The sequence below is a fragment of the Nannobrachium achirus genome, assembly GCF_963921795.1.
Source record: "Nannobrachium achirus genome assembly, chromosome: 19".
NCBI classification, from domain to species: domain Eukaryota; kingdom Metazoa; phylum Chordata; class Actinopteri; order Myctophiformes; family Myctophidae; genus Nannobrachium; species Nannobrachium achirus.
In genome coordinates this window covers 14,401,907-14,428,530 of record NC_137826.1, presented here as the reverse complement: position 1 = coordinate 14,428,530, position 26,624 = coordinate 14,401,907, and the positions used below count along the sequence as shown (strand labels likewise).

Here is a 26,624-nt window from a genome sequence, read left to right as displayed (position 1 = left end):
TGTCAGCCCCTGCCTCTCTAACATCCTCTGCACGTCCCTGCTTGCTACAGATACATTGTTATTTTCACATTAATGATAAATCAGTGCTTAACAAGATATAAGATGAGTGTGCTGGAGCCTGGAGGTCTGTTGTCTGATACGCCCCTTCCATGGCAATACAGTAGCATTTTCTAACCCATAGTTCATAACCCTCTCACACAGCAATAAGCCTGATCTATAGTTCATCATACAACATTCTTGCATACAGGTGTCATGGATGCAGCATATTTTGAGCTTGGAGAATTGATATTTTCAGCATGTGACACTGGCATGAGATGGAGGATAAATTAGGCATTATTTGTGCTGGGCATTGGTGAATTTCTCCAAATCAATTTGAACATGCATAATAAAAACATCTTTCAATGATATTTAAATAAAAATGTTAATTTATTATCATTAAAAGAGTAGTTTCCATTTTGTTTCACAGTGCTTGCAGTAAAAATACAAAAGTGCAGTACAATTGGTGCACAGCACATAGCATGCCGAGGAAAGCAGGTTGTAGGCCTAAGTTACAGAAACCTGATGAAAAGAAGCATACGTTTGGATTTTATCATTATACAGCAATGTTTCCCAACCACTTCCGGGCCGCCCTTGAGGGGGCGCCAAAGATCACGGGGGGATATGATGCCCTGTTTGGTAGTCGAACATGTTGCACAAAAGCATAGCTAGCTGCTAGCTCATGTGAAGCACACTAATAACAGTGCTAAAAAACATTTTATATATATATATATATATATATATATATATATATATATATATATATATATATATATATAAAGATCACAATGCGACATTTGTAAAGCCATCAACTGCCACTACCCGTCTACAGAATCTGCAGCTGTTTTACTTGTGTTTGTACTAATGTGTAATAAGTATTCATGTGTAATTTCAGTTTTTGGCTATGCGTTGTATTGTATTTTATGTTCTAAACCTTGCTTGTTTTCTTTCTTGGCCAGGGTTCCCTTGTAAAAGAGATAACAATCTCAGTATGGGATTCACCTGATTAAATAAAAGATAAAATACAAATAAAATAAATATTTAGGCTATGTGAAAATGGTACAATACAAAATAGCCAACTTGGGTACTGGAGATTAAAAAAAGAATAAGAAAAAATTCTATATCCATGTTTGGGTCTTTCTGGAATCTTGAAAGTTGACATCTATTTGTCTTCTATTGCCTGATGACCGGATGTGTGTGCAAGTAGATTATTCATCCGTGAACCGCCCTGTCTTGCATGTGTTGAATAAATGCTGGAAGACAGTGAGGAATAACATGCATAAGACACAATTTACATCAGTTCAGCTGCTTCCTTTTTATATGATAACAACACATGTATAAATCCTTAATACAACACTGAGGAAACTAAAAGAATAACTTAATACATAATACTTTAGCTATGTTAATGACAATTAATGGAATACCACTCTGATTTCCCAATGTCCAGAGAGAAACAGTAACAACTGCTTTTATGTGGGATTCAAAAGCTAATAATAATGCCATTAAACAGAGTGTGATAATCCATCCTCCTTTGGAACTCACCTGCGATGATTTCGTCTTTAACTTTTTGAAGCTCCTTTCTCATTTCTTCAAGGATTTCCTTTAAAAACACACAAATAAACAGACATCATTGGACAGATAAGCTAGTCGCCTGTACAGTATGGAAAAACACAGCATACCATTATGCCTTTGGGTTTGTGATGTGCCCTGAGCAGAAGTGGATGGCCAACCTGTTTCAATTGTTCCATGTCAGCTCGGTCACTTCCTGCACCGGCATCTGAGGACGGGGCCTTATTCACAGGCTTCTTCCTGATAGATAGAGAGGGACAGGACACATTACATGATAATCATTACACACTATATTTATGTATAAAAATTCATAAAGATAAAAAAAAAATGGCAGACAGAGAACAACAACTGCTTTAATGTCTAACCCAGCTATTCCCAACCACTGGTGGGCCATAAGGATATTGCAATTGCCCCCCAAATAATGGGCAACACACAATGATTGTATTGATGCATAACATTAATATAAAAATATATATATACTTAGAATGTCATGATATTGTTCCTTTAAAATGTTGAATTGTCATTGTGATACAGATACATTGGAACTCGAAGTACTGTATTTACTTGATCCAAGCCGGAATAAACATGCTCTGTAAATGCAAATGCCGCCCACCCATTCAAGATGTTCAAGTGTGCCCTGAACCAGATAACTCTGAAAACCCACTGGTCTAAAAAGTTCACAAAGGAATGAAAAGTGGCATTCCAATTTAAAATGATGTAAAGATGTCACATATAAGTAACCTCATTTTTACCTTAAGTTGAGCATTCAGCTAAACAACAGTGAACAGAAGAGTATTCTGTACCATAGCACAAGCTGTACTGTGCAGGGGAGCAACGTATTGAGCGTAAAAAAATATTGAATCAAGGCGAGTTGTTGACTAAAATACAGCAGTGGGCATTGCCGTTTTGGCAAAAGACCACTGGGCAGTAGTTCAGAATATTGTACTGCCAAAGCAGTAGGCCAACTGTACATGGCTGACCACGCACTCGTCATTATTCTTAAAACAAAACAAAAAAAATTATTTCATCAGGCAGGTCACCTAAGAACAAATTCTTATTTACAAGGCCGGACACAAAACAATGTTCACCAACTGCTGTAGCAACACTTCGGCAAGTACTCCACAGCCTCCACTAAATGCTATTGAACTATTCACTTCACTGTTTGACACCATGGCAGTGTATAAAAAAACATTTGAACACTCTCATTGACACTGCTGATTTGATTGTGTAGCCAAGATAAGTGACAAAATATAAAGGAGTGTATACCAGGATGGTGTAGAAGTGGTATTCGAGGTAGCAGAGGAGCTGGGACCGTGGTTGTTCATTGACGAGGTCTTGGGTCTGTTTCAAAACATGCAGAAACAAAATGAACCACTTTCACTCATGACTTCCCTATTTTGGGCACATCATTGTAGGCGAACATTTTAAAAGTATAAAATACACAACTAAATAAAATAGTACATCTACAAGCTCACAATGCATCATGCTTGTCATATTTCCATGGGCATAGTTTATTGTTCATTATGTTAATGCTTGGCCGTGATGTTCTGTAATTAACTGAAATATCTGCACCTGATTGTACGGCTGCAACTATGTACTGTAGGCCTACAGTATATACAATTAAAGGAATGGAATCTTACCTAGGCATGGTGGCAGACTTTTCCTGAGGTTTGTTGGATTCAGAAACATCCTGTAGACACAGGTAATATTAGATTACATTGTATTGTGCCATGTGATCACAAATAAGTGCTGCTCAACAGAACGTAACTGACAGGAGACTTACATTGTTAGGTTCCGCCGTCTTTGCCAATTCTGAAGCCTTCTTTCTATTTAAATGAGAGACACAACACACGCATTCAGACACGCGTACCTTAGCTCCAGTGCACAGGTACACATAGCCATACCACAACCGTCCTTACCACTTACTGTACCGAGCGAACATTGATTGCTTTTTTTAGACAATTCCTGTTCAGATCCCACCTTTCTCTCTTACAATTTTTGTTTAGTGTACTTTTGCATCATCTGCACGCCCCGTATGTATTAAAATTAGGTGTGGTTTGGCACATTGCTGTCTTAGGCACAGAGAGAAAAGTTAGTGATAAGTCATATTTCTTTACTATTGAGACATTATTACATTCATTCAAGGACTTATTAATACCTAGAATACCTCTAAAATGGCAAATTAAACATAGGCCAAGTTGTCAAATATCAGAGGCAGAAATTGTGAAAATAGCCGATCTACATGCTCACAGAGCATGTAAATCTGCTACGGTATTTTCACAATAGAACCGTGTCATAAAAATGTAATTCCTCAACTCTTAGTGCTCTTCAGGGTGGGGGGGGGTTCCATGTTAAAATATGATTATTTTGGGGGTCGCAGCCTGAAAAGGTTTTGAACCACTGCCCCAGGCAAGATCACCAACTATTTCTGAGGATGTACATAATAGGACTTATAAGTGGTTAAGTTACCGTCTGGCAAGGATGGCACCCATCTCTCCCATCATTCCTCCTCCTCCTCCTCCTCCCCCTCCTCCCCTTCCTCCTCCTCCAGATGAAGCTGAAGAGGAAGCTGCTGCTGGGGCAGGCGTTCCATCCGTAGCCTATGAGCACACAGAGACATTGCATGAAGCCGTTGCGTTTCAACAGCAGCTTATTTCGAGCTGGTCATGTAGAACAGTGGTTTTCAGCCAGTGGTCCAGGGACCACCATGCAGTGGTCCTTGGGAGGGTTCCAGGTGGTCCCCAGCTAAATGACGGGGATGTAAATGAAACCAAATAGATCCATACGGGTCCATTTGGTTTTCAGTTTACAGTCTCAACTCTCAAGAGTTAAATTATTGTTAAACATTTGCATTACTTAATTTAAGTCCAGTAGCTATGCCCCTCCCCTAAAAGCTTTTGTCCGAAGCTTTAAGAGGCCCCACACACGAAATTAGGGGGGGTCTAAATTGACCCACACAAATCTGTAACTCTGACAGTGTACAAATGGAACCAAATGAACCCTCACGGGTTCATTTGGTTCCATTTGTACACTGTCAGAGTTATATTATGGGGACGACCTTGAAATTTGAAAGTTTGAGAAACACTGATGTAGAATAACGTTTTCTGGAGAGCCCTTACCTTGGCCACCTTGCGCAGCTTAGCCCCGGACAAAGCCGATGCCAGCCCTCCGGCTCCGCCGAGCCCCCCTCCTCCCCCACCACCACCACCACCACCTCCTCCTCCGGCTGGGGGTGGTGGGGGTGCTGGTGGACCTCCACCGCCCCCACCCATGGGAGGCGGTGGAGGTGCGGGCGGGGGCGGTCCCCCGGCCGGGGGCGGGGGTGGGGCCGGCGGTGGGGCGGGGCCGCCACTGGGAGGCGCGGGCGGAGGGGGAGGAGGAGGTGGGGCAGCGGCGGCCTGTCTGGCGGCGGCGGCCTGCCTTTCCTTCTCGAGGCGTTCCCGCTCCTGTTCCTCTTGCCTCTGTTGCTCTAGTCTGTGTGTGACGAGACGGATACGTTTTATTTAGACCACTGGTTCCCTAACAGTGGGTCGCGGACACATTTTTATGGGTCCCTTAATGTTTTGTTTCCTTCATTTTGTTTTTGGTTATTATTAAAAAAGAAATCATGACCCAAAAAGATGAATGAATAAATAAAAGACAATTCTAAGTAATTCTATCAATTAGAAAACAAATGTTTAAGAAGTAGTGAAAATAGCTGATAAACAAGCTCACAACGCGGAGTGAAGCGATGCGTTGTGAGCTTGTAGATCTGCTATTTTCGCTAGTTTGGTTTGGGTTGAGGGGTAAATGTCTAATTTCTCTTTTGGGTCAAGGGCTAAAAAGTTTGCGAACCACTGATCTAGAGCGGCAATGGTGGCCAATGAATATGACAGGTATAAATACCTCCTCTGTTGTTCAATCTCCTCTGGGGTGGGTCCACTCCTCGGACGGGGAAGAGACGACTGACCTGGTGGAGAGCAGATGTTAACGGGACTGTTGTCAAGCCATATGAGCCATCATATTCTCTACATAAAATTAGGCACCCCTAATTCTGAGATTATAATTGTCCTGAAAATTACTTTAAAACCCCCCCATTAGACAAAACATTTCAATGGTTACAATCTGAGAGTTTCTGTGCTATAGACTTTGATTAGTCAATCATGATGAAGCTTTTCTTTTTCAATCTTTAATAATCTTAAAGGCTCTCCTTTTTTGTAGAGAAATGTTTGAAAGCCCCACTTTCAATGCAAAATAAATAATAATTATAAATGGTGGTTTAAGACCCACTATTCACAATCCTTTCAGGCCTAATATGCATCTATGTTTATGTTCAGTGCAGCTATGCAATCCAAACCATATGTATGGTCCAATCCTCACTTTGCTGCACTTACCCGAGTCTGTTCCACTGACCACCTGTAATGCATGTGTCATAGTGTTGGCAAACAAAGTGGCATCATCAGTGGTGCCAAAGTTCAGCCCCCACACCCCTCTGCTATCCCGCCACTGGTGGAAGTTTGGAGTAGCTTGGTTGTACTTCAGCCCTTTAGCGATTGGACAGTTGATAACCACCTGGCACAAAACGAAGAAATAGAAAGAAAAAAAAAAGACAAGTTGAATTGAGAGGTTGCGAGGTTGCAGGGAGGATGTGAATTTCCAGTGTGTGTCCTACCTTTGTGTCACAATATAAATTAGTTTGAACTAACTGCAATACGGGTAAATGCCCACTAGATGGGGCTGAGACAAAAGTCAAAAGTAACAAATTGACCTTATGTGCTCCTCTTTTATCAATAGTGTCTTTGGCTGGAGTAATGGATCTTTATACCTACAATGTTTCAATCTTTTTTTGTCGTTTCCAAAAGAGCAAAAATATATTGTTGCTTAGATATCGTCTAGCATGTAAATAATATGTAAAAGTTGTCCCTTAAAGTTGCCTATAATTATGTTTAAAGGAACACTTTGCCTTTTTCAACCATATCTATATATAATTAGCCCTATTCACGGCCTGCGCACTCAGCTACTTCCTGGTGCTGGAGTCACGTTTTGAAGGGTATAACCCTGCTAAAAGCCCATAGAGTTAACACAGGAATCGCAAATTTAATGCAATTTCCGAATAGTAAAGTATAAAATACGGCTAGCATGATCAACAACATAAGATAGTAAAAGGCACAAAGCATTATAATTTACTTTACCGTTCAAAATAATGATTTGTTGGCTTTAAGTCCAGCGATTTCTGTGTTAGTTTCCCCTTCAAAACTGACGTCAGCACCAGGAAGTTGCTGAGAAATTTGCTGATTTGGCTAATTGGTCTCCACTAAATGCTCATTATAAGAGGGCAACATATCCGTCTATAATAGTTGATAAGAATCGGCTCTGTACTTCTGCAATGTTTCCCCTCTGCACCAATTCATGCCGCTCTGCAAGCTCACAACGCATCACAAATGGGACGCGCTCTGAGCTTATAGAGCTGCTATCTTCGCCAAATGTTAGCCCCATAAAAAGGAAAATGTGATTCAAACGTTTGTACATTTTCAATGTATTTATGTAAATGTTGGTAAATTCAGAGCCCAGTGTGTGCACCTATTTATTTTTGGTGTTTGTTTCTACCAGAACATTGCACTTTACTGAAATATGAACCATCTATTTAAGATGAAGATTAAGAAGCATCTATGTACAGTATGCATCACCAGCATTTAGCTTAGAACCTTGGAGAGGTTCCAAAAAGAACGCACCATGCAGGGACTGTGTTGGTAGGAGACAGGAAGCAGATACAATACAGTGAAACCTCAAGCACTGAAACTTTGGAGAGCAGGAAGTTACTGTAGCAGTGGTTTTAAATAACTACAGTAAGTACATTTACTAAGTACTTACTCAAGGCTTACTTACTACTTACTGTACTTAAGTACAATGTTGAGGTATTTTTACTAGTATTAAAGTACGAGTATTACCAAATTTCAATACTTCTTCTAATCCACTACATCTCAGAGGCAAATATTGTTTGTTCAATTATTTGAAACTTTTAGTTACTTTGTAGATTTTGATTATTATTATAAAACATACAGTAGGGCAGGCCTAACCACTTCAGCCCTATATGTGGCCATCTGAAAGTATAGCCGATATACAAGCTCACAATGTGATGCGAAGCATTGCTAGCTTGTAGATCTGCCATTTTCAAAAACAGTATACATTTTACTTTTGATGCCAATACTTTTGTACTTTTACACAAGTACATTTTGAATTCCAGACTTCTATTTGTAACAGAGTAGGCTATTTTTATATTGCAGTATTGGTACTTTTATTTCAGTAAAACAATCTGACTACTTTTTCCACCATTGGAGAAAATACAGCAAGGGCACAGTCACACCGCACCTTTATTGTACTTATGAGGGTGGATTCTGCCAATGCATTTAAATATTTAGGCATTTAGGCATTTAGCAGACGCTTTTAATCCAAAGCAACAAATGCATAGGAATATCAATCTAGAAAAACAATAACATAGGTAGTCCATGCACCTAATCAGTAAAAATAAAATTCTAAAACCTAAAAATGCTATTTAGCTTCATGTATGGTCATTGAGGGAAGGGGAGTGTTACAGTAGTGCTATGGGTTTAGGTGGAGTCTGAAGAGGTGAGTCTTCAGTCCACAGCGGAAGCTAGGGAGTGAGTCTGTAGTTCTAAGTGCGACAGGGAGTTTATTCCACAGTTTTTTGGGTCCAGGAGGGCAAATTGTCTAGGACGAGGGGATTTTTGTCCTGGGGTTTTTAGCGAGGGTTCTGTCAGCATCCCTGTGTTGGCTGATCTGAGTGAACGGGTGGGGTTGTAGGGGTTGATCAGGTTTTGGAGGTATATGGAGCCATACCTTTGGCTGCTTTGAATGGGAATGGAGCGGTTTACTGTCAGTTGTGGATTTCTGCGAAAAGACGCACCATTCCCATTGAAATGCATCCAGGTAGAATAAAAGTGTGGTGTGATTGTGCTGTAAAACCTCAAGCACTGAAAGGAGATTTTGGAGAGCAGGAAGTTAGTCATGGTGCTTCATAACGCCACCAGACTACACAACCACTAACTTCCACCTGTGCTTGCTAAACTGAACACATTACAGCAGTGGTTCTCAACCTTTTCAGCTCGTGGCCGTGACCCCCAAAATAATCATATTTTAACTGGGGACCCTGGAAATTATGTTTAAAGGAACACTTTGCCTTTTTCAACCATATCTATATATAATTAGCCCTATTCACGGCCTGCGCACTCAGCTACTTCCTGGTGCTGGAGTCACGTTTTGAAGGGTATAACCCTGCTAAAAGCCCATAGAGTTAACACAGGAATCGCAAATTTAATGCAATTTCCGAATAGTAAAGTATAAAATACGGCTAGCATGATCAACAACATAAGATAGTAAAAGGCACAAAGCATTATAATTTACTTTACCGTTCAAAATAATGATTTGTTGGCTTTAAGTCCAGCGATTTCTGTGTTAGTTTCCCCTTCAAAACTGACGTCAGCACCAGGAAGTTGCTGAGAAATTTGCTGATTTGGCTAATTGGTCTCCACTAAATGCTCATTATAAGAGGGCAACATATCCGTCTATAATAGTTGATAAGAATCGGCTCTGTACTTCTGCAATGTTTCCCCTCTGCACCAATTCATGCCGCTCTGCAAGCTCACAACGCATCACAAATGGGACGCGCTCTGAGCTTATAGAGCTGCTATCTTCGCCAAATGTTAGCCCCATAAAAAGGAAAATGTGATTCAAACGTTTGTACATTTTCAATGTATTTATGTAAATGTTGGTAAATTCAGAGCCCAGTGTGTGCACCTATTTATTTTTGGTGTGTGTTTCTACCAGAACATTGCACTTTACTGAAATATGAACCATCTATTTAAGATGAATATTAAGAAGCATCTATGTACAGTATGCATCACCAGCATTTAGCTTAGAACCTAGTAGAGGTTCCAGAAAGAACGCACCATGCAGGGACTGTGTTGGTAGGAGACAGGAAGCAGAGAAAATACAGTAAAACCTCAAGCACTGAAACTTTGGAGAGCAGGAAGTTACTGTAGCAGTGGTTTTAAATAACTACAGTAAGTACATTTACTAAGTACTTACTCAAGGCTTACTTTACTACTTACTGTACAATTTTGAGGTATTTTACTAGTATTAAAGTACGAGTATTACCAAATTTCAATACTTCTTCTAATCCACTACATCTCAGAGGCAAATATTGTTTGTTCAATTATTTGAAACTTTGAGTTACTTTGTAGATTTTGATTATTATTATAAAACCTACAGTAGGGCAGGCCTAACCACTTCAGCCCTATGTGTGGCCATCTGAAAGTAGCCGATATACAAGCTCACAATGTGATGCGAAGCATTGCTAACTTGTAGATCTGCCATTTTCAAAAACAGTATACATTTTACTTTTGATGCCAATACTTTTGTACTTTTACACAAGTACATTTTGAATTCCAGACATCTATTTGTAACAGAGTAGGCTATTTTTATATTGCAGTATTGGTACTTTTATTTCAGTAAAACAATCTGACTACTTTTTCCACCATTGGAGAAAATACAGCAAGGGCACAGTCACACCGCACCTTTATTGTACTTATGAGGGTGGATTCTGCCAATGCATTTAAATATTTAGGCATTTAGGCATTTAGCAGACGCTTTTAATCCAAAGCAACAAATGCATAGGAATATCAATCTAGAAAAACAATAACATAGGTAGACCATGCACCTAATCAGTAAAAATAAAATTCTAAAACCTAAAAATGCTATTTAGCTTCATGTATGGTCATTGAGGGAAGGGGAGTGTTACAGTAGTGCTATGGGTTTAGGTGGAGTCTGAAGAGGTGAGTCTTCAGTCCACGGCGGAAGCTAGGGAGTGAGTCTGTAGTTCTAAGTGCGACAGGGAGTTTATTCCACAGTTTTTGGGGGCCAGGAGGGCAAATTGTCTAGGACGAGTGGATTTTTGTCCTGGGGTTTTTAGCGAGGGTTCTGTCAGCATCCCTGTGTTGGCTGATCTGAGTGAACGGGTGGGGTTGTAGGGGACTAGGGGTTGATCAGGTTTTGGAGGTATGGAGGAGCCATACCTTTGGCTGCTTTGAATGGGAATGGAGCGGTTTACTGTCAGTTGTGGATTTCTGCGAAAAGACGCACCATTCCCATTGAAATGCATCCAGGTAGAATAAAAGTGTGGTGTGATCGTGCTGTAAAACCTCAAGCACTGAAAGGAGATTTTGGAGAGCAGGAAGTTAGTCATGGTGCTTCATAACGCCACCAGACTACACAACCACTAACTTCCACCTGTGCTTGCTAAACTGAACACATTACAGCAGTGTTCTCAACCTTTTCAGCTCGTGGCCGTGACACCCAAAATAATCATATTTTAACTGGGGACCCTGGAAATATATATTTTTGAAAATGTTTCAAAACAATCTAAAATAGCTAAAATAGCATGTCTACAAGCTATCTCAGCTGTTTTCTGTGTTAATCGTGCGATAAGTATGGAGCTTAAAGGGATATTTCACTTTCAAAAAAACTTTTGGTCATTTTATTGTCTAATCAGGCTTTTATGAACACCCTGAACAGTTTTTAATTAGCTTGATTGAATATTTAGATATTTGATGAAAATGTTACCAGGCCCTCCTCCAGCAGGAGGCCTCCACATACACACCCATTGTAACTTCAAACTCCATTTTAACCATGATAGATTCATTAAAAACACCTGTTATCTTTTCTGGTGACTCATAATAATACCCTCCTAATACTTGAGCAGGCCGTGTTTTTTCGATAACCTTTTCATTTATTTTTAATAATATTTTTTCCATTTTCCAAAAGGATTATTAAAAATAAATTAAAGAAGTTATTGAAAAAACACGGCCTGCTCACGTATTAGGAGGTTACTATGAGTCACCAGAAAAATAATGGGTGTTTTTAATTAATCTATCATGGTTAAAATGGAGTTTGAAGTTACAATGGGTGTGTATGTGGAGAGGAACTGGGCCTGAAGGGCCTGATAACATTTACATCAAATATCTAAATATTGAATGAAGTAAATTAAAAACTGTTCAGGGTGTTCATAAAAGCCTGATTAGACGATAAAATGACCAAAAGTTTTTTTGAAAGTGGAATATCCCTTTAAGTGGTTTAAAATGTGTCTGAAAATCTTAGGCATGCATACAAGCACACATTTGTAGGGAATCTTAGTCCAAGAAAAAAGGTTTGCACAAAGAATTTGCTTTCAACAAGGTAGGCCTATGTTTAAACCCACCTCATAGATCTATAACTGTAGTTCACACTAGCAATATGCAATGTTGTTTCTTCACCAAAACTAGCTTGTGAAATACTGTGTGGTTTGAGTTCACTGGAATGCCTTGCACTATTGAGAAATTTGAGACTAGTAATGACTGAGACCTTTTACAATGTAGGTATTTAGCAGAAGCTCTTATCCAGAGCAATGCACAACATATGCAAGGCTAAATAATCACAAATAATCGCAGAGAGAGTGGTGTAGAGCAGTGGTTATCAAGCCTTTGCATGTCAAGGACCCCCAAATTGATATGTATCTGGGCACGGACCCCCATCTGAAAATATTTTGCGCTGCAGAAAGTGATGCACTGATCTACTATTTATGATGAATAGCCAAAGTAGCGAGCTGCAGGCACACTTAAAATATCTTCGAAAATGTATTTTCTAGTTGGATTTAATGGTTAAAATGATTGTGATGCTATATTAACTATTTATGCTGGGGACCCCCTGGAAACCCCCCAAGGACCCCTGGGGTTCCCTGGACCCCACTGAAGGCCTATGCATACTCCAGTTTTAGGTGAATAGCAACTCACTGCGTTGTAGTTTTCTAAACCTTATCACCATTTAGGTGATAAGGTTATCACCCAGTGTTGCATTCAAACATTGAATCACCAACGCAACAGTGTTATCACCCAAAAGGTGAGATGCTACTCACCTAAAACTGGAGTATGCGTGGGGCTTTACTGGTGTAACGCCTCAAGGAACAGGATACCAGTTAAACCATGGTCAAGAAAACAAAACTAAGAAACACAACATGAGAATGCAGTGACCAAGATATGTCTGTATATAGTAGCCATATCTTGGTCAGGCGCTAGCATTAATCGAGAGAGAATGTAAATGATAACTGCACTGGTTATTTTATTTTCCACTTCAGGGAAAGCAACCGTTTTCTGCCCTATAGCAATTTGGCTAGCCATCAAAGAAAAGGGAAGAACAGTGCCCTCTCTGCCCTATAGGGACTATACAGCAGGGGTCTTCAACAGGGGGTCTGGGACCCCTAGGGGGTCCTCAGAGTTACTACAGGGGGTCCTCCAAATATTTGTGTGATAGGAACTCGTTTTTTGTCCCCTTTCTTATATTAACCACTTGAACCCTAGCGTCCACGTTCTGAGAACTTTAGCCAAAAATAGCAGATCTACAAGCTCACAACGCCTCGCAGTTGTGAGCTTGTAGATCGGCTATTTTCGGCAAAAAGCTTTGGAGGAGGAAAAGAGCAGACTAAGTACAGTGTAAGTTTATTAAGTATTGACGGCTCAAGTGGTTAAATATCTGAAAACATATATTAACATGAATCCAAAACACACAGTTGATGGTGCGGTCAGACAATGAAACTACATTTATGAAAAGGTTGTGGGGGGTCCCTGCTTCATCTCTCTCTCAACTAAGGGGTCCTTGGCCTGAAAACGTTGAAGACTCCTGGACTAATACAGTATGCATATGTCGGGACCTACCTGCTGATCGGCCGTCATTTTGCGGCCCACCACCCGAAAGGTGTTGTTGGCAGGGTTGTGATATATCTGAACACGACTCAATACAGCCGGGCCATCAGATCCTGCTGGCACCCAGCGCTTGTTGGTGTCATCATACATCATGACTGTAGCCCGCACCTGGCAGACACTGTTCTCACTGTGAGAGGAGAGGAGAGGAGAGGAGAGGAGAGGAGAGGAGAGGAGAGGAGAGGAGAGGAGAAAAAGACCCATGTACAGTATTTATAATAATGAATTTAAAATAAGTCCTCAGGACAATGTTATAACAACATTGTTATAATTATCATTATATATGATGTCATTTTTATGTGAGCATGTGCTCAATGTGTCACATATTAAGGTAATAAACTGTGGAAATGTGTAAACTATCCGTGAGAAAGTGAATTGTAGTCTTGGCATCCCGACAAGTGCCAAGACAAGGGTTACAGTTTTAGACACGAAGCCTTTGTAAAAGCTCTGCTTCCTCCCCAGAGTTTCTCAGGTTCGTCTGACCACTTCCTGTGTTTACCACCACACTGCCTAATATGGAGTGGCTCAGTGTCCCTGCCAGGTAGTGATACTAAACTGACTAATAACTAAACATTGTTAGATGTCCAAATATATACAAATACATTCTTATTAACTGTTCTGAAGCAGAAGTAATCTCTAGCTGAAACAAGTAGAGTTACACACACACACACACACACACACACACACACACACACACACACACACACACACACACACACGCGCACACACACACACGCACACACGCACACACGCACACACATTGATGTGGCCTCACTGATCTCAGTATCTTACCAACTGATTATGAATATCAGATGCATTTTCATGATCTACAATGACAACTGCAATCAAGACAACATCCACTCAGTGTTGCAGATAATTCATGAAATGGATGCACGTCCGAAGAGTATAGGAAGCATAATATTTCGACAGCTGTTTCCTGTTATGGATAACATATTCAATTCCTCATGCACAGACAAACAAATTTGCATGAGAAATACATTAAATAATGGTTTACCAACACCACTCTGATTACATATAATGAATACTGGAATAATAGCTCACCATGACAGGTGCTAATATCTCCTCTTTCCTGACTTCTGCCTGATTTATAAAGTATGAATCTAAGCTTCTACACTACCAGGCACGCTATAGTATCAGTAGAGACAGAAATATGGACCATATAGCCAGCTGTACTCACCCCATGTTTGCGATACTGTGATGATTGCCTGGTGGCAAATCTAGCTCGACTCAACCATGCATCTACGTCTTTCAGTGACTTTTAAGTTCACTTGCTTCCTCTTTCCTCGTCAGTTCCCCTTCTGTCGAGCTCAATGCGCTGTCACACTGTGCTACACCTCTCTCTGCTCTCAGCCAACACGGCCACAACCTCTGACCTTGTCTGCTGCTCACTTCCTAGACCGCTTTTGTTTGCTCGCTCTTCCTCCTGCATTAGTCTCATCTCTGCGCATAGCAGCACGCTGCACGTTCAATACATGTTCATGACTGCCACCCCAACCCCCCTTCACATACACTGTAAAACCCATCATAAAAAAGTAATTTAACACTGAATGAATACAACCAAATAGACCTGTCACACCTTTCACAGTCCATGTGGTTACTACTGTTTGTGCACTCTCAGGATTACAAATTGACACTAATAAGGCTTTTATTGTGTGATTTTCAACTGCATATTCTCAACCCACCCTTTCCCTTCATGCCTTTGTGGGAGTTGAGATGTTATGTTGTTTGTTTACAGAACATGTGGTGCCTCTTCCAGACTAACCATGGCCTCCCTGTGTGTGTGTGTGTGTGTGTGTGTGTGTGTGTGTGTGTGTGTGTGTGTGTGCGTGTGCGTGTGCGTGTGGGTGTGAATGTGTGTCTTGCACCTGCGCTGTTGGCCCATTAAGCTGAGAACCTCCAAATGCCACAATGTCACATTTTGTGTCACAGTTTCATTATTCTCATGTGATACCACCTGCTGGGCAAGCATTGGCACGACATGCAACTTAGAATACCACTTAAACCAATCAAATATATCGTTTATTTTCACACAGGCAAAATGAATACTAATAAAATAGATGCAATTGACTGAAGTCTGGCTTGAACATACATAATAACAGTATGTTTGTGTAACATTGTTGCATAAAAGGACATGATATTGTCCAATCGGAAAAGGGACAGAAAAAGTCCATTGAACACAAAGGACTTTTGGGGTTTTGGGTTACAGAAAAGGTTACAAAAAACTTCCATTGAACTCAATGGACTTTTGGGATTAAAGAAAAGTTAGATGAAAACAGGTTTACTTTAGGTGACACAAAAGTTCTTGCCTATAGCAATCACACTTATTAGCCAACATAAATACAGACCCCTCTCTATGGGGTAATTGTAAGTAGATAAGTTATCTAAAAGACAATTACCCCATAGATACATGCCTATTACGGTCAAGTATGTGACAATTACCCCATAGATACATGCCTATTACGGTCAAGTATGTTATCTAAGATAACATACTTGACCGTAATAGGCATGGTGATGCAGGATATGCAAACGCCAGTAAAATAAACAATTATACCTGAATGATGATGCTCTTGGATTTCATCAGATGGACACCTGTGGGGTTCTTTTTACCAGCTTGCAAGGCTGGTCTTCTACAGATAATCAGCCGATGACGTCATCCAGTATGGCAACATCTCCAGAATTCTTACCACATATGGCTAAGAAGGAGGAGAACAAGTGTGAATGTATATATTATTATTTGATATTATAATATCTTACCATTTATAATATAAATGGTTAGACGGAATTCAGTTCCCAGTGGATTCCACAAGGCCACTAAATTGCTCCACAAGGCTAGTCCAAGGCACAAGCTGGAATAAAAGGACTGTAATTTCTTGTTGTCAGAGGAAGTCTGTCAGACTTGAGAAGCCAAGTAATGTAGGTCAACAATGTCTTCATCCTCCTATAATATGAGCAAAACTAACAGTCTGTCTATGGGTTGGCAGGCATACATTTATTCTGTGAAGGAAATGACACATTGCGCAATTATGTTATTCAGTTTTGCACTACATATTGCACTATACCTATATATAGCTGCATATGAGAAGGAAAAGGAAGGCCAAGAGGAGGTTTATGGATGAGGTGGGGGAGGCAGGGCATGCATGTGGCAGGACGGACTGGAGTGATTGAGGAAGACGCACAAAACAGAACCAGATCGGATGATCGGCTGTGATGGAAATGGAATTGATTATATAATGATTTAGGAGTAGTGTCAGTATTTAGTATTAGGTGCACACTGCCTTTTCTGCAACTATTACTTGAACCGTCTAATTTATTATCATATCTTTCTGCTTACTCAAACAATGCGAGTCGGCAACACTGCAAGTTGAAAATGCATGCCCCACCCAGTTATGCTATACCCATTGTACCCGTCTGTGTCTGTGGCCCATTTATGCCCATATATGGAGATATCTGTGTGTGTGTGTGTGTGTGTTTGTGTGTGTGTGTGTGTGTGTGTGTGTGTGTGTGTGTGTGTGTGTGTGTGTGTGTGTGTGTGTGTGTGTACTGTAATCGGCTGGGTATGTATGTATGTATGTCGGTGTCTCCTCTTGTTGTAGACCGTAGCCCAATCGTACCAGCTTAACAAATCTGAAACAATAGTATCAGAATCAATAAAACAACAAAATTGATACAGGTGTAAAACCTTTATTATTTTAAATTTGATTTGTTTATTTGAAAGGGATCCCCAGTAGCTGATGCCATGTCAATCAGTCTTACTGGGCTTTACACAAAAACATATTACAAAACACATAAAACAAAGAAATAAATACATATTCCGGTTATATCAATATCAATATAAAAATCACACCCAGTGTGAAATGAGCAGCGCTATTTATGAGTTAATTTAATTAAGCGTCCCGTGAAGCTTTGCCAATGTGGGATGGCGGGACATGCGTGGGACATATTTGCATACAGACAAAGCAGGGGCGTCAATTGGGTATGGCAGGGGTATGCAGCTGCCATACCCTGGGTCCAGGGGGGAAAATAAATGTTACTTTTAAATATAAATCCATGAATGTCTCTTTGTCAATAGAACCGTGTTATCCGAAATGTAATGCCTATTTTCCATGAGGACTCCCATCTTTGCCATACCCAGCTTTTGCTGAACTGACGCCACTGAGACAAAGCCAGATGTAGGAGCACTACTCAAAAACATAAACTAGAACTGCACTTTGTCGAGGTACCAACTTGCCTCTTGTGCACAAGTAGGCCATACATGGTCCATTTGTGCGCCAGCAGAGCGTGTCATGAGGTGTGCTCTTCATGAAGACATTACCAGGTCTAGGAATGCTCTTATGTACCGAACTCTGCTGACATCACCAGTGGCATCACCAGGAATGCTGGTCCCTCATTGGCTGTTAATGATGACGTTACCAGAGATGCACTAACAAGAGAATGTAATAAGATTAACATTGTCAGCGTAATCCAATATCTGTTCGGAGATATCTGTTTGCATTAAGTTTAAATATAAAATTACATTTATATAACAAATTTAAACGTACTTGAAATCACACAATCTGGGAATCCATACGGAAAGGTCTGTACCAGTGGTTCCCAAACATTTTAGCTTGAGGACCGAGAGAAATTTGAAGTCTCCCTGGGACCAAAACCAGTGAAGATAGCCGATCCACAATATCACAAGTGATAATTTTTAAAAATTTGTCTTAATTCTTTTTTTATACATTTTTTTTATTTGTATTTTTCCAACATTTTTTTGGACAAAACCTTTTTGATTTCTTTTTTCACATTTTAGAAATTTTAGAAAATGTAGGAAATGAAATAAGGGGATATTTACTTGCGACCCATAAAACTAACAGTCAGTCAAATTTGAAGTCTCTCTGGGACCAAAACCAGTGAAGATAGCCGATCTACAATATCAGTGAGGTTGTAGATCTTTTTTTGTTTTTGTATTTTATTACATATTTTTGGACGAAACATTTTGAGAGAGTAGTATTATTTTTGAGCGGTGCTAACCGCTCCTATAGACCGCTTTTTTACCAAAACCATGATGTCACAAATGATGATGACATGAGTCCGCTAGACCAATGAAACACTTCGATTCTGTTGATCTGTCCATGATGTCATAGTCACATAGGCACCCGATTGGTTAACTCTGATTTAGAACGCGTTTAGGCTGCCTAAATACGTCATAAAAAATTATTGAGCGGTGCTAACCTTGAATTTCAAAATTGTATTAGATCAGGACAGGACAGGAGTCAGGTCAGGATGTTCTTTGAATTTCTCAATTGTATGAGTCATGTATTTATTATCTATAATACATGAAAACAAACCACACTTTTAGACAGAGCGCTTTAATCACAGGGCCCTGTCTAAAAGTGTGGTTTGTTTTCATGTATTATAGAGATATCCAGCTCAAGACAATTTTGAAATTCAAAGAATATAAATAAACAGCTTATGATTATCATGTAGATCGAAGTACGAGCTTTACCACGCCTAACCAACTCCATATCCTGGACACTTCATGGGAGCGAAAATACAGTAGAACCTCCTTCTCCTCTTTGGATCTGCAACTACTGTTGAATTTTGTACAATCGGTCTCTCATCTTGCCGGCCTTCTGGCTAAACTGGGACAGTGATCATGAAGGTGATACCTATAATAATGTCATGTTTGGCAGATCCTTGCGGATGTCAGCACTGAGTGACAGAGAGACAGAGAGGAAACATTTCTTCTCCTCTCGGTCGAAGACGTAGCGGATCTTCTGAAACTCAAAGGACAGAATCTCCTCGCCATCCTCACCCTGGTCCCTCTGGAGAGCCACGAGCTCAGCAGAACCGTTATTTGGCGTATGTACCAACTTTGCCAGGGTGGCCTTTTGTGGGTCAGGTTCCTTGGAGCAGGTGAGCCAGCAGTGCACGTGCACGGACCAATAGCCCCCCCTCAAAAGCTCCTAGTTAGATCTCGGGACCTAGCTGACAGTCCTCCGCCAGGCAGGCCACGCACCGTCTATCCCATCCCCTGCCTTCTGGTCTCTTTCTGGCAGAGACTTTGCCCGAGGCTCCTCTTGCTGGCTAACTGGCTGTTAGCAGTGCACTAAATTTCAAACCGATACTGGTTTAAAGATGAAGTGCCATGATTTCACTCCCCCTAAAATACGATCATCAGGTATTATACTAGTACAAAACTGTGGCACCACCTCTTTAACAACACTGTCTTCTGACCCTAACCCTAACCCTAACCTTAACCCTATTATGGAGACTTCCTAATTGTTGGAAGTCTGATCATGTTTCCTATATATCATCTATTGTGATGTAGAAATGACATCATGTAAATGATTGAATGGAATTGGTTTATATTGATGATGTATATTGTGAATATTAATTATTAACCTAGTGATTGTGAATGCTAGCTTGACGATGCTGATAAATGCTGACTTGTTGTGATTGTGAATACTAAACTGCTCATGTTGAATTCGGCTAATTCATGGTTAGAACAGCTATTGATTGATCACGGCCATTTGATTGAAGACACACAAAGCATATATGATTATTGCCAGACCCATGAAATGGGTAGGCCTACATAAGCAAATGTCGGTCTGTCCGGGTTTTCTATATAAAGGGTATATATGATGATGACATGATGATGACATGCCTACAAAAGGCATGATGTCATAAATGATGATGACAGACAGGGGGTCTGGCACAACCAGGTTGACCTGGTCTAGTTTAAAGAAAAACAAGGCTTGAAAATTGTCCACAATGTATCTCCCTAAATATATTTGCACCGCTCACTTCGCACGGGTGCGATTTTTAATTTTTTTTTACATTTTAGATTTTTTTTTGAAAATGTAGGAAATGAAATAGGGGTACATGTACTCGCGACCCATAAAACTACAGTACAATCATTCCCTTCAGTCTCGCAGTAATGTCATTAAACAGTAGTAGTGGGATTCTGAACCTTCCCAAAATATCCTCTGCAGCGGTCCAACATCAAAAATCCCCCAATTAGGGATAGAAGCAGCAAAGACAGCAGAACCACAGCAACTATAAGACCCACTGTAGGAAGACCCCCAGTGTGAGGCTGTAGTCGATACACTGCCATGGTCCTCTTGTAGCTTCTCTTATTGACCTCCTCTATGGATTCACAGGTGTACAAGCCAGCATCTGATTCTGAGGTGTGCAGAATGACGAGGTGTCCATTGTAGATGTGGTATTTGCTGTCGGAGTGAAGCGTTTGGTCCGACAAACGCCAGTGGACCTGTGCCAAGTTGGAGTCTGGCTGGCAAGGCAGAAGAATATTGTTCCCTGGAACCAGGGTGACGTCTTCAGCAACTACGACTGGCTCTCCTGGACGAGGACATTGTGAAATGTCCCCCTCCCTTAGACTCTGAATGGCAGTGTCAGAGGAAGACAAGCTGGAGACTTGGCGGCAGAGGTCAGAGGTGGAGTCCCAGGCACAGTAAGGATCTCTGGCCAGGACACAGTCCACACAGGACGCATAGCGACCGCAGTCACTGACTGGCATTTGAACAGCACCAACATCTGATCCTGCGTACAACTGGCCCTTGCTGGAAGAGAGGCGCAGAGTCTTGACAGGAGTAGAGTCCTCATACAGCTGAATCTCTTCGATAATGAACATCTCCCCTTCGTGGTTCACAGCCTTCTGAATGTAGCCGTTTTCAGTGCCGATGAACATAACTGGGTATCTCTCTCCATCTAGTGCCAACACAGTATCCACTACAATCCGCGTCATCAAGGGCCCCTTTTTCACCACCAGCGGGCCCCCTGTGAGTGGCTGAACAGTCTCATCCATGATGGGCTTTTTCTTGATGAACATCTGGGATTTGTCAATGTCTGTAGGGGCCAATGAGTGTTTGGTGCAAGCTCCTGGTCTGTTTTTAGGTACATCACCCAAGTCCTTCACCCACCATTCCTCTAATGTTCCCTCAATAATGACAGGCTTCTTAAAAGCTCCTTCGTTAAACACCTTTTCAACGTCAGACACGCTGTATGCACATACTGCAGACATGTTTGACGAGCTCGGCTGCGGTGTAAAGGCGGCATAGAAGACGCTCTCTTTCCAGTTGTGGTGTTTAAGCAGGAACACATCCTGGACAAGGGAGGGCAGGCTGTTGGCCTCTACGGAGCAGTTGAGGGGAGCCTTCAGAAATGAAGTCCATTTCCCTTGCAATTCCCTCTCTCCTCCCATATCCCCCTTGCAGACACGAGCCACTCTTGACACCACGCTATTGCTGTGGGGGGCATATTCCACTTCTGTGAAGAACAAATAGACCTTATCGTCATCACCTTCACCATCACTTTGGTCCATGGAGATGAATTTGGGATTCTTGAGCCACCCGTCCTCAGTCTTCAAGGCCTTCTGCGTTGAAGGCTGAGTTATGTTGAACCTGCTGAAACTGTGTACAGTGCCCAGGAAGTTGGTTTCTGTAGCGGAATACAGGTCATTTCCAACCATGAGGGAGGTGGAACTATAGGAAGGGCTGTAGGGACACTTCCCTTTACCGTCATCCAGTTTCTCCAGACTCAACTTTCCATCAGAATACGCCAAGTTACGGCATTTGGGGTTGAAAGCATTTGTCCCGCACACATGCATTCTGGTGTCATCCAGTGTGTGTAGGGTCCGAATGTAGTTACGGCATTTCACGTCAAGATCCAGTCCCTTCGTTTCACACTCCGTCCGTTGAGCTTCAGTAACTGGCCAATATTCTGCAGCTTCCATGTCAGTGATGTCGTCGATATTCAGGGCATAGATTGCATCTCTGGCCCCAAGAAGCAGCAAACCCAAATCCTCTCTCATGAGCATGGTGGTATAGTTCCATACGCCATCCTCTCGGAACATCTTCAACTCGTTGTGGTAGGCCACAGTCTTTCGTGGAATGCTGTCGCGACTGTTGAATGCGCTACAAGAAGGGAGAAGGAATCCACAAAGAATGCACAAGGCATAGAGAATGCCCAAGGCATACCGGGGAGACATGGCTTAGGGTAAAATGATAAAAGTTTATCTCTTCTTCTCTCTCGCTTTGGCTTTGTCTGTATTTCTATTTCACTGTATCTCTCTTGGTCATCAATGATAATATGTCTTCCCCTACAAGCCCCTTTTATACAGGTAGGTTTGTCTGACATCACACTCTGATCTGGTCTGACATCAGCAGACCTGGTCTGACATCACACACGTCAACACAAACCGTTGCCGTGCATTCCTAACAAAGCCGATTTTTTCAGGCGCCCTTGCAGTTTGCAATGAGGACTTAGTTTGTCCAGAACCACCTATCCAACCGATATATGGGCATATATGGAGATCTGGTTGTGCTATGACGTCATATTTATGATATCAGAGATCTCCATATAGGGGCTTTAAAGGGACACAGACAGACCATACACAAATCTCCCCATATGGGCATGACACAGGCAGACAGACAATTACAGTGATCTCCATACTGTATGGGCACACAGTAAAAGGGAAATAGACAGATCCGACCGATATGCCCATATACAGTCTGGGCATATACAGTATGTATGGAGTATGGAGATCCGGTTGTGCTATGACATCATATTGATGACATCAGAGATCTCCATATACTGTAGGGGTATTAGTTTATTGTGTTGTGATGGCATTCAGGCACAAGCAAATCAGTCAGCTCCATATATGGGCACAAAAGGGTCTTGCTTATTCATGGGTATATACTGATGGCATCAGGGATTTCCTTTGTACCCTGGCATATCTGTTCACTAAGTGTAAATCTCCTTTCTCATTCCAAAGCACATGTACATTTTGTTGCCTAAAAACTATGTCAACTATGTTTTTTCACTGACAAAAATGTTAAACTAAGCTATGATCACTAAAACTATGACTAAATAAGTCATATTGCAGTTCTACGTTATGGAAGACATTATTACACAATTTACAACTAACCTATAAGAGGTTCGGACCGCTACGAGGCCCTCACTCCTACATCGCAGCGCCGATCTGACTGATATGCCCATATATGGAGGTATCTGTATTTGTCAATCCAAGTCCCCTTTATGCCCATATATGGAGATATCTGTATCTGTCAGGCCTTGGCCCTTTTATGTCCATATATGGAATTCCCTGATGTCATCAGTATATGCACATATATGGTAATGCTGATATGCCCAAATATGGAGATTTATTTATTTGTAAGTCCATGCCCATATATGGAGATCTCTGATATCATCAATATATGCCCATATATGGGCATGCTGATATGCCCAATTGCCCATATATGGAGATCTATTAGCCTATGTAATTCTTTGTCCTTTTCTTTTTTTATACCCATACATGGATGGAGATCCCTCGTGTCATCAGTATTTGCCCATATATGGGCATTCCCCCTTTTTGCCCTTATATGGAGCTGACAGATTGGTCAGTCCTTGTCCCTTTTATGCACATATATGGAGAACCCTGATATCATCAGTATATGCCCATATATGGGCATTCTCCCCTTTTTTGCCCTCATATGAAGCTGATAGATTGGTCAGTACTTGTCCCTTTTATGCCCGTATATGGAGATCCCTGATGTCATCAGTATATTTTCAAAAACTGCATCATACACAGAATTACCAGTAATTGTATCAATACAGTAGCCTCCGTATCGATACCTCTGTTGTCTGTATCGAATCGATACCTGTGTCGGCAAGCACAAGAAATCCTCAGTGGGATCAGAGAGCCATTCTGTCGGCTGTTTTTGATGAGAGTAGCCTACTAAGAGCTGATTTGGCCCATCTCTGTATATCTGTGTGCAAATTGAAGAGGATCTGCCTTTTTACCATTTGATTTCCATGCTGCTGCTGCAGAGGGATGGAACTTTGCATACAGTTAGAGCGCAGCTCCGGACGGCAGCATGACACAGTACAGTCAACAGTCTCCTGTCAGTAACAATGCTTACACTGCATGTTAACATCATTGAAGAGATTTTGGGGAATACCAAGTTTAGGACATTGCCTACAACCTCATGATATGATACTTAGCATCATGATACACAGATCACAATACGATACGATACGTTCAGTAGCGTGATGCACGTTGATTTTGAATAATGAGCCTACTACAAGAGCTCTTTATTATTCTGTTTAACAGCAAAGGCAAAGCCTTATATATTGCACAAATTAAAATGCTTCAGGCCACAGAGATATTTAAAGTAAAATAAAATAGTAGGCTTCTAGTCTCAGAGTTCCTGCAATTTAACTAGTATCTTTTTAACTTAAAGGAGTAGTTCACCCCAAATATGTTTTGTATTTGTCGCATTCCTAAGACAAAAAGTAAATATACCCCCATTGATTCCGGGTGGGGACCCAAAATGCATTTTATTGAACTCAAGTCTGCATGGCATAAGTAACCAATAGAAAAGTCATTTTGGGGGTGAACTACTCCTTTAAAGTTGTCTTTTGTTGCAAACAATAATGTTGCACCAAACTCATATCTCATAGAATACAATTTTAACATGACATATCTGCCATCCAACACAATATATTGCACCCATGCACACAATACTTGTTGCGAGTATTTCTACAGTATACATCGCCCAGTGAGCTTGTAGATGGTTTATTTAATTAATTAATAATAATAATAATCAAAATCTACAAAGTAGCTAAACTTAAGTTTTCAAATAACAGTAATGGAGTAAAAGACAAAGTACAATATGAGATGTAATGGAGTAGAAAGAAGTAATGGTAGGTAGTAGAAGTAAAAGTATAAGATGGATGCCTGGTGGTGTCGCTGGTTCGATTCCCGATCCGGACGGCCTTTGCCACGTGTCACTCCCCATTTCTACCCCCATTTCCTGTCAGTCTACTGTTCTATCCAATAAAGGCATAAAAGCCCAATAACAAATCTTAAAAAAAAAAAAAAGTATAACAAATTGGAAACATTTCAGTAAAGTTTAAAAAGAAAATACCTCAACACTGTGCAGATGTGACTTATAGTCATTGGAACTATGAATCGATTTTTCAAAAATAGCAGATCTACAAGCTTGCAGCGCCGCACTGTGAGCTTGTATATCTGCTATTTTTCAATAGTTAAAGCACAAAGTAATGTGTAATAATGCGCTCCCAGTATAAATGGGTTAAACCCCCTCCCCTATGAAGAACATTCATGGGGGGCCTGCAGTGAATCCTTGTACCCAGGGCCCAGAATTTGGTGCGACAGCCCTGGGTTAGTGTATAATTGGTCTGATGTGTTGGCGTTCTTGGAGTGACCTCTGTTGGTATTTGCATGATGGGGTTTAGCTGCCGGTAGCAGCTGCATTTGCCATGCAGAGTCCAGTGAAATAAGACACAGGCAGCTCACTCACATGCACACTCTCACATGCACGGCACGCTCTGCCACGCAGATCATTAGACAACTGACAAGGTGGACAGCTTTAACGTTTGATTCTTCAACAGCAGTTTTTACCCCCTTTCAGACAATGTATCGAGCACAATTTGAGTCAAATACAAGGATTAGAGCTTTATCCATTTATTTAATATTTAAAAGAGAGACAGTCTAAGAAATGTTAAATCATTAACCAATTTTGGACAGTTATATGTATTTCATTGCACCTGAAATATTTAGATTGTGCACTCTTAGAAGCAGAGTGGTGTGTGTGTGTGTGTGTGTTTATATAATCCACAGGGATGGTGAATGCCATTACTTAGACAATACTGTCAACAGAGTAAAAAGTATACGCTTGGCTTGACATCTTTTGAATGCGTTTGAAAAGCTTTTTGTCTGCATTTTCTGAATCTCCTTAATCCCACAAAACAATTAAAACAACAGGAGGTGGAGAAAAAGCGAAATGGCTGATTTACCTAGCAGTTAAGATTGTGGCTCCTCTGTGTATGCTCCTGTTACTCAGACCGTGCCCTTTGTCTGGGACCAGGGCTTGGCCGGGAGCCGTATTTGCATGCCGAGGGCCACTTGAATGCGCAGGACCCCGGATTCTCAATGCCTGACATGCAAAACCAGCGGGGGACCAGTTAAAGAGGCACATGCACACAGTCAGCACAGGTGTGCACCAGTCAAAACACCAACCATCCTCCCCGAGATCCATGTCTTCGCCACTCATCGCAGAGAGTGTTATGTAAATGATCACAGTGATTTTGGTTGGGTTGATCTGTAGCTTGGTGCAAGTTGAACTTACTGTAGGATGTTAAGCTCGAGGGGGAAGGTAATATCCAGACCCCGGTTAGGCTGATCAA

General features: G+C 41.1%; 2 protein-coding genes across 2 annotated transcripts; both read right to left on the bottom strand.

Moving 5' to 3' along the window:
* Positions 1 to 846: 846 nt before the first annotated feature.
* LOC308303982 (uncharacterized protein) lies at positions 847 to 14,729 on the bottom strand. The gene is made up of 12 exons (XM_080748531.1): positions 14,590 to 14,729; positions 13,347 to 13,521; positions 5,979 to 6,156; positions 5,491 to 5,554; positions 4,725 to 5,079; positions 4,075 to 4,205; positions 3,389 to 3,431; positions 3,246 to 3,295; positions 2,872 to 2,946; positions 1,767 to 1,845; positions 1,579 to 1,636; positions 847 to 1,289 (listed from the first exon to the last, which is right to left on the bottom strand). Exons 1-12 carry the CDS (start codon positions 14,592 to 14,594, stop codon positions 1,249 to 1,251), a joined length of 1,254 nt encoding a protein of 417 aa, XP_080604657.1. The 5' UTR covers positions 14,595 to 14,729; the 3' UTR covers positions 847 to 1,248.
* Positions 14,730 to 17,796: 3,067 nt separating this feature from the next.
* LOC308304626 (semaphorin-4E-like) lies at positions 17,797 to 26,476 on the bottom strand (the record flags this gene model as incomplete). Its single annotated transcript, XM_080749250.1, has 5 exons — positions 17,797 to 17,832; positions 19,121 to 19,216; positions 20,464 to 22,327; positions 26,284 to 26,374; positions 26,458 to 26,476. The coding sequence occupies 5 exons, from the start codon at positions 26,474 to 26,476 to the stop codon at positions 17,797 to 17,799; spliced, it is 2,106 nt and encodes a 701-aa protein (XP_080605376.1).
* Positions 26,477 to 26,624: the final 148 nt, after the last annotated feature.

Excerpts from the sequence above, each read along its gene's own strand:
- LOC308303982 (XM_080748531.1), bottom strand. Across the intron at positions 4,206-4,724 it reads AGCTGCGCAAGGTGGCCAAG|GCTACGGATGGAACGCCTGC; the intron begins GTAAGGGCTCTC and ends GTGTGCTCATAG. Across the intron at positions 3,296-3,388 it reads AGACGGCGGAACCTAACAAT|GATGTTTCTGAATCCAACAA; the intron begins GTAAGTCTCCTG and ends CTGTGTCTACAG.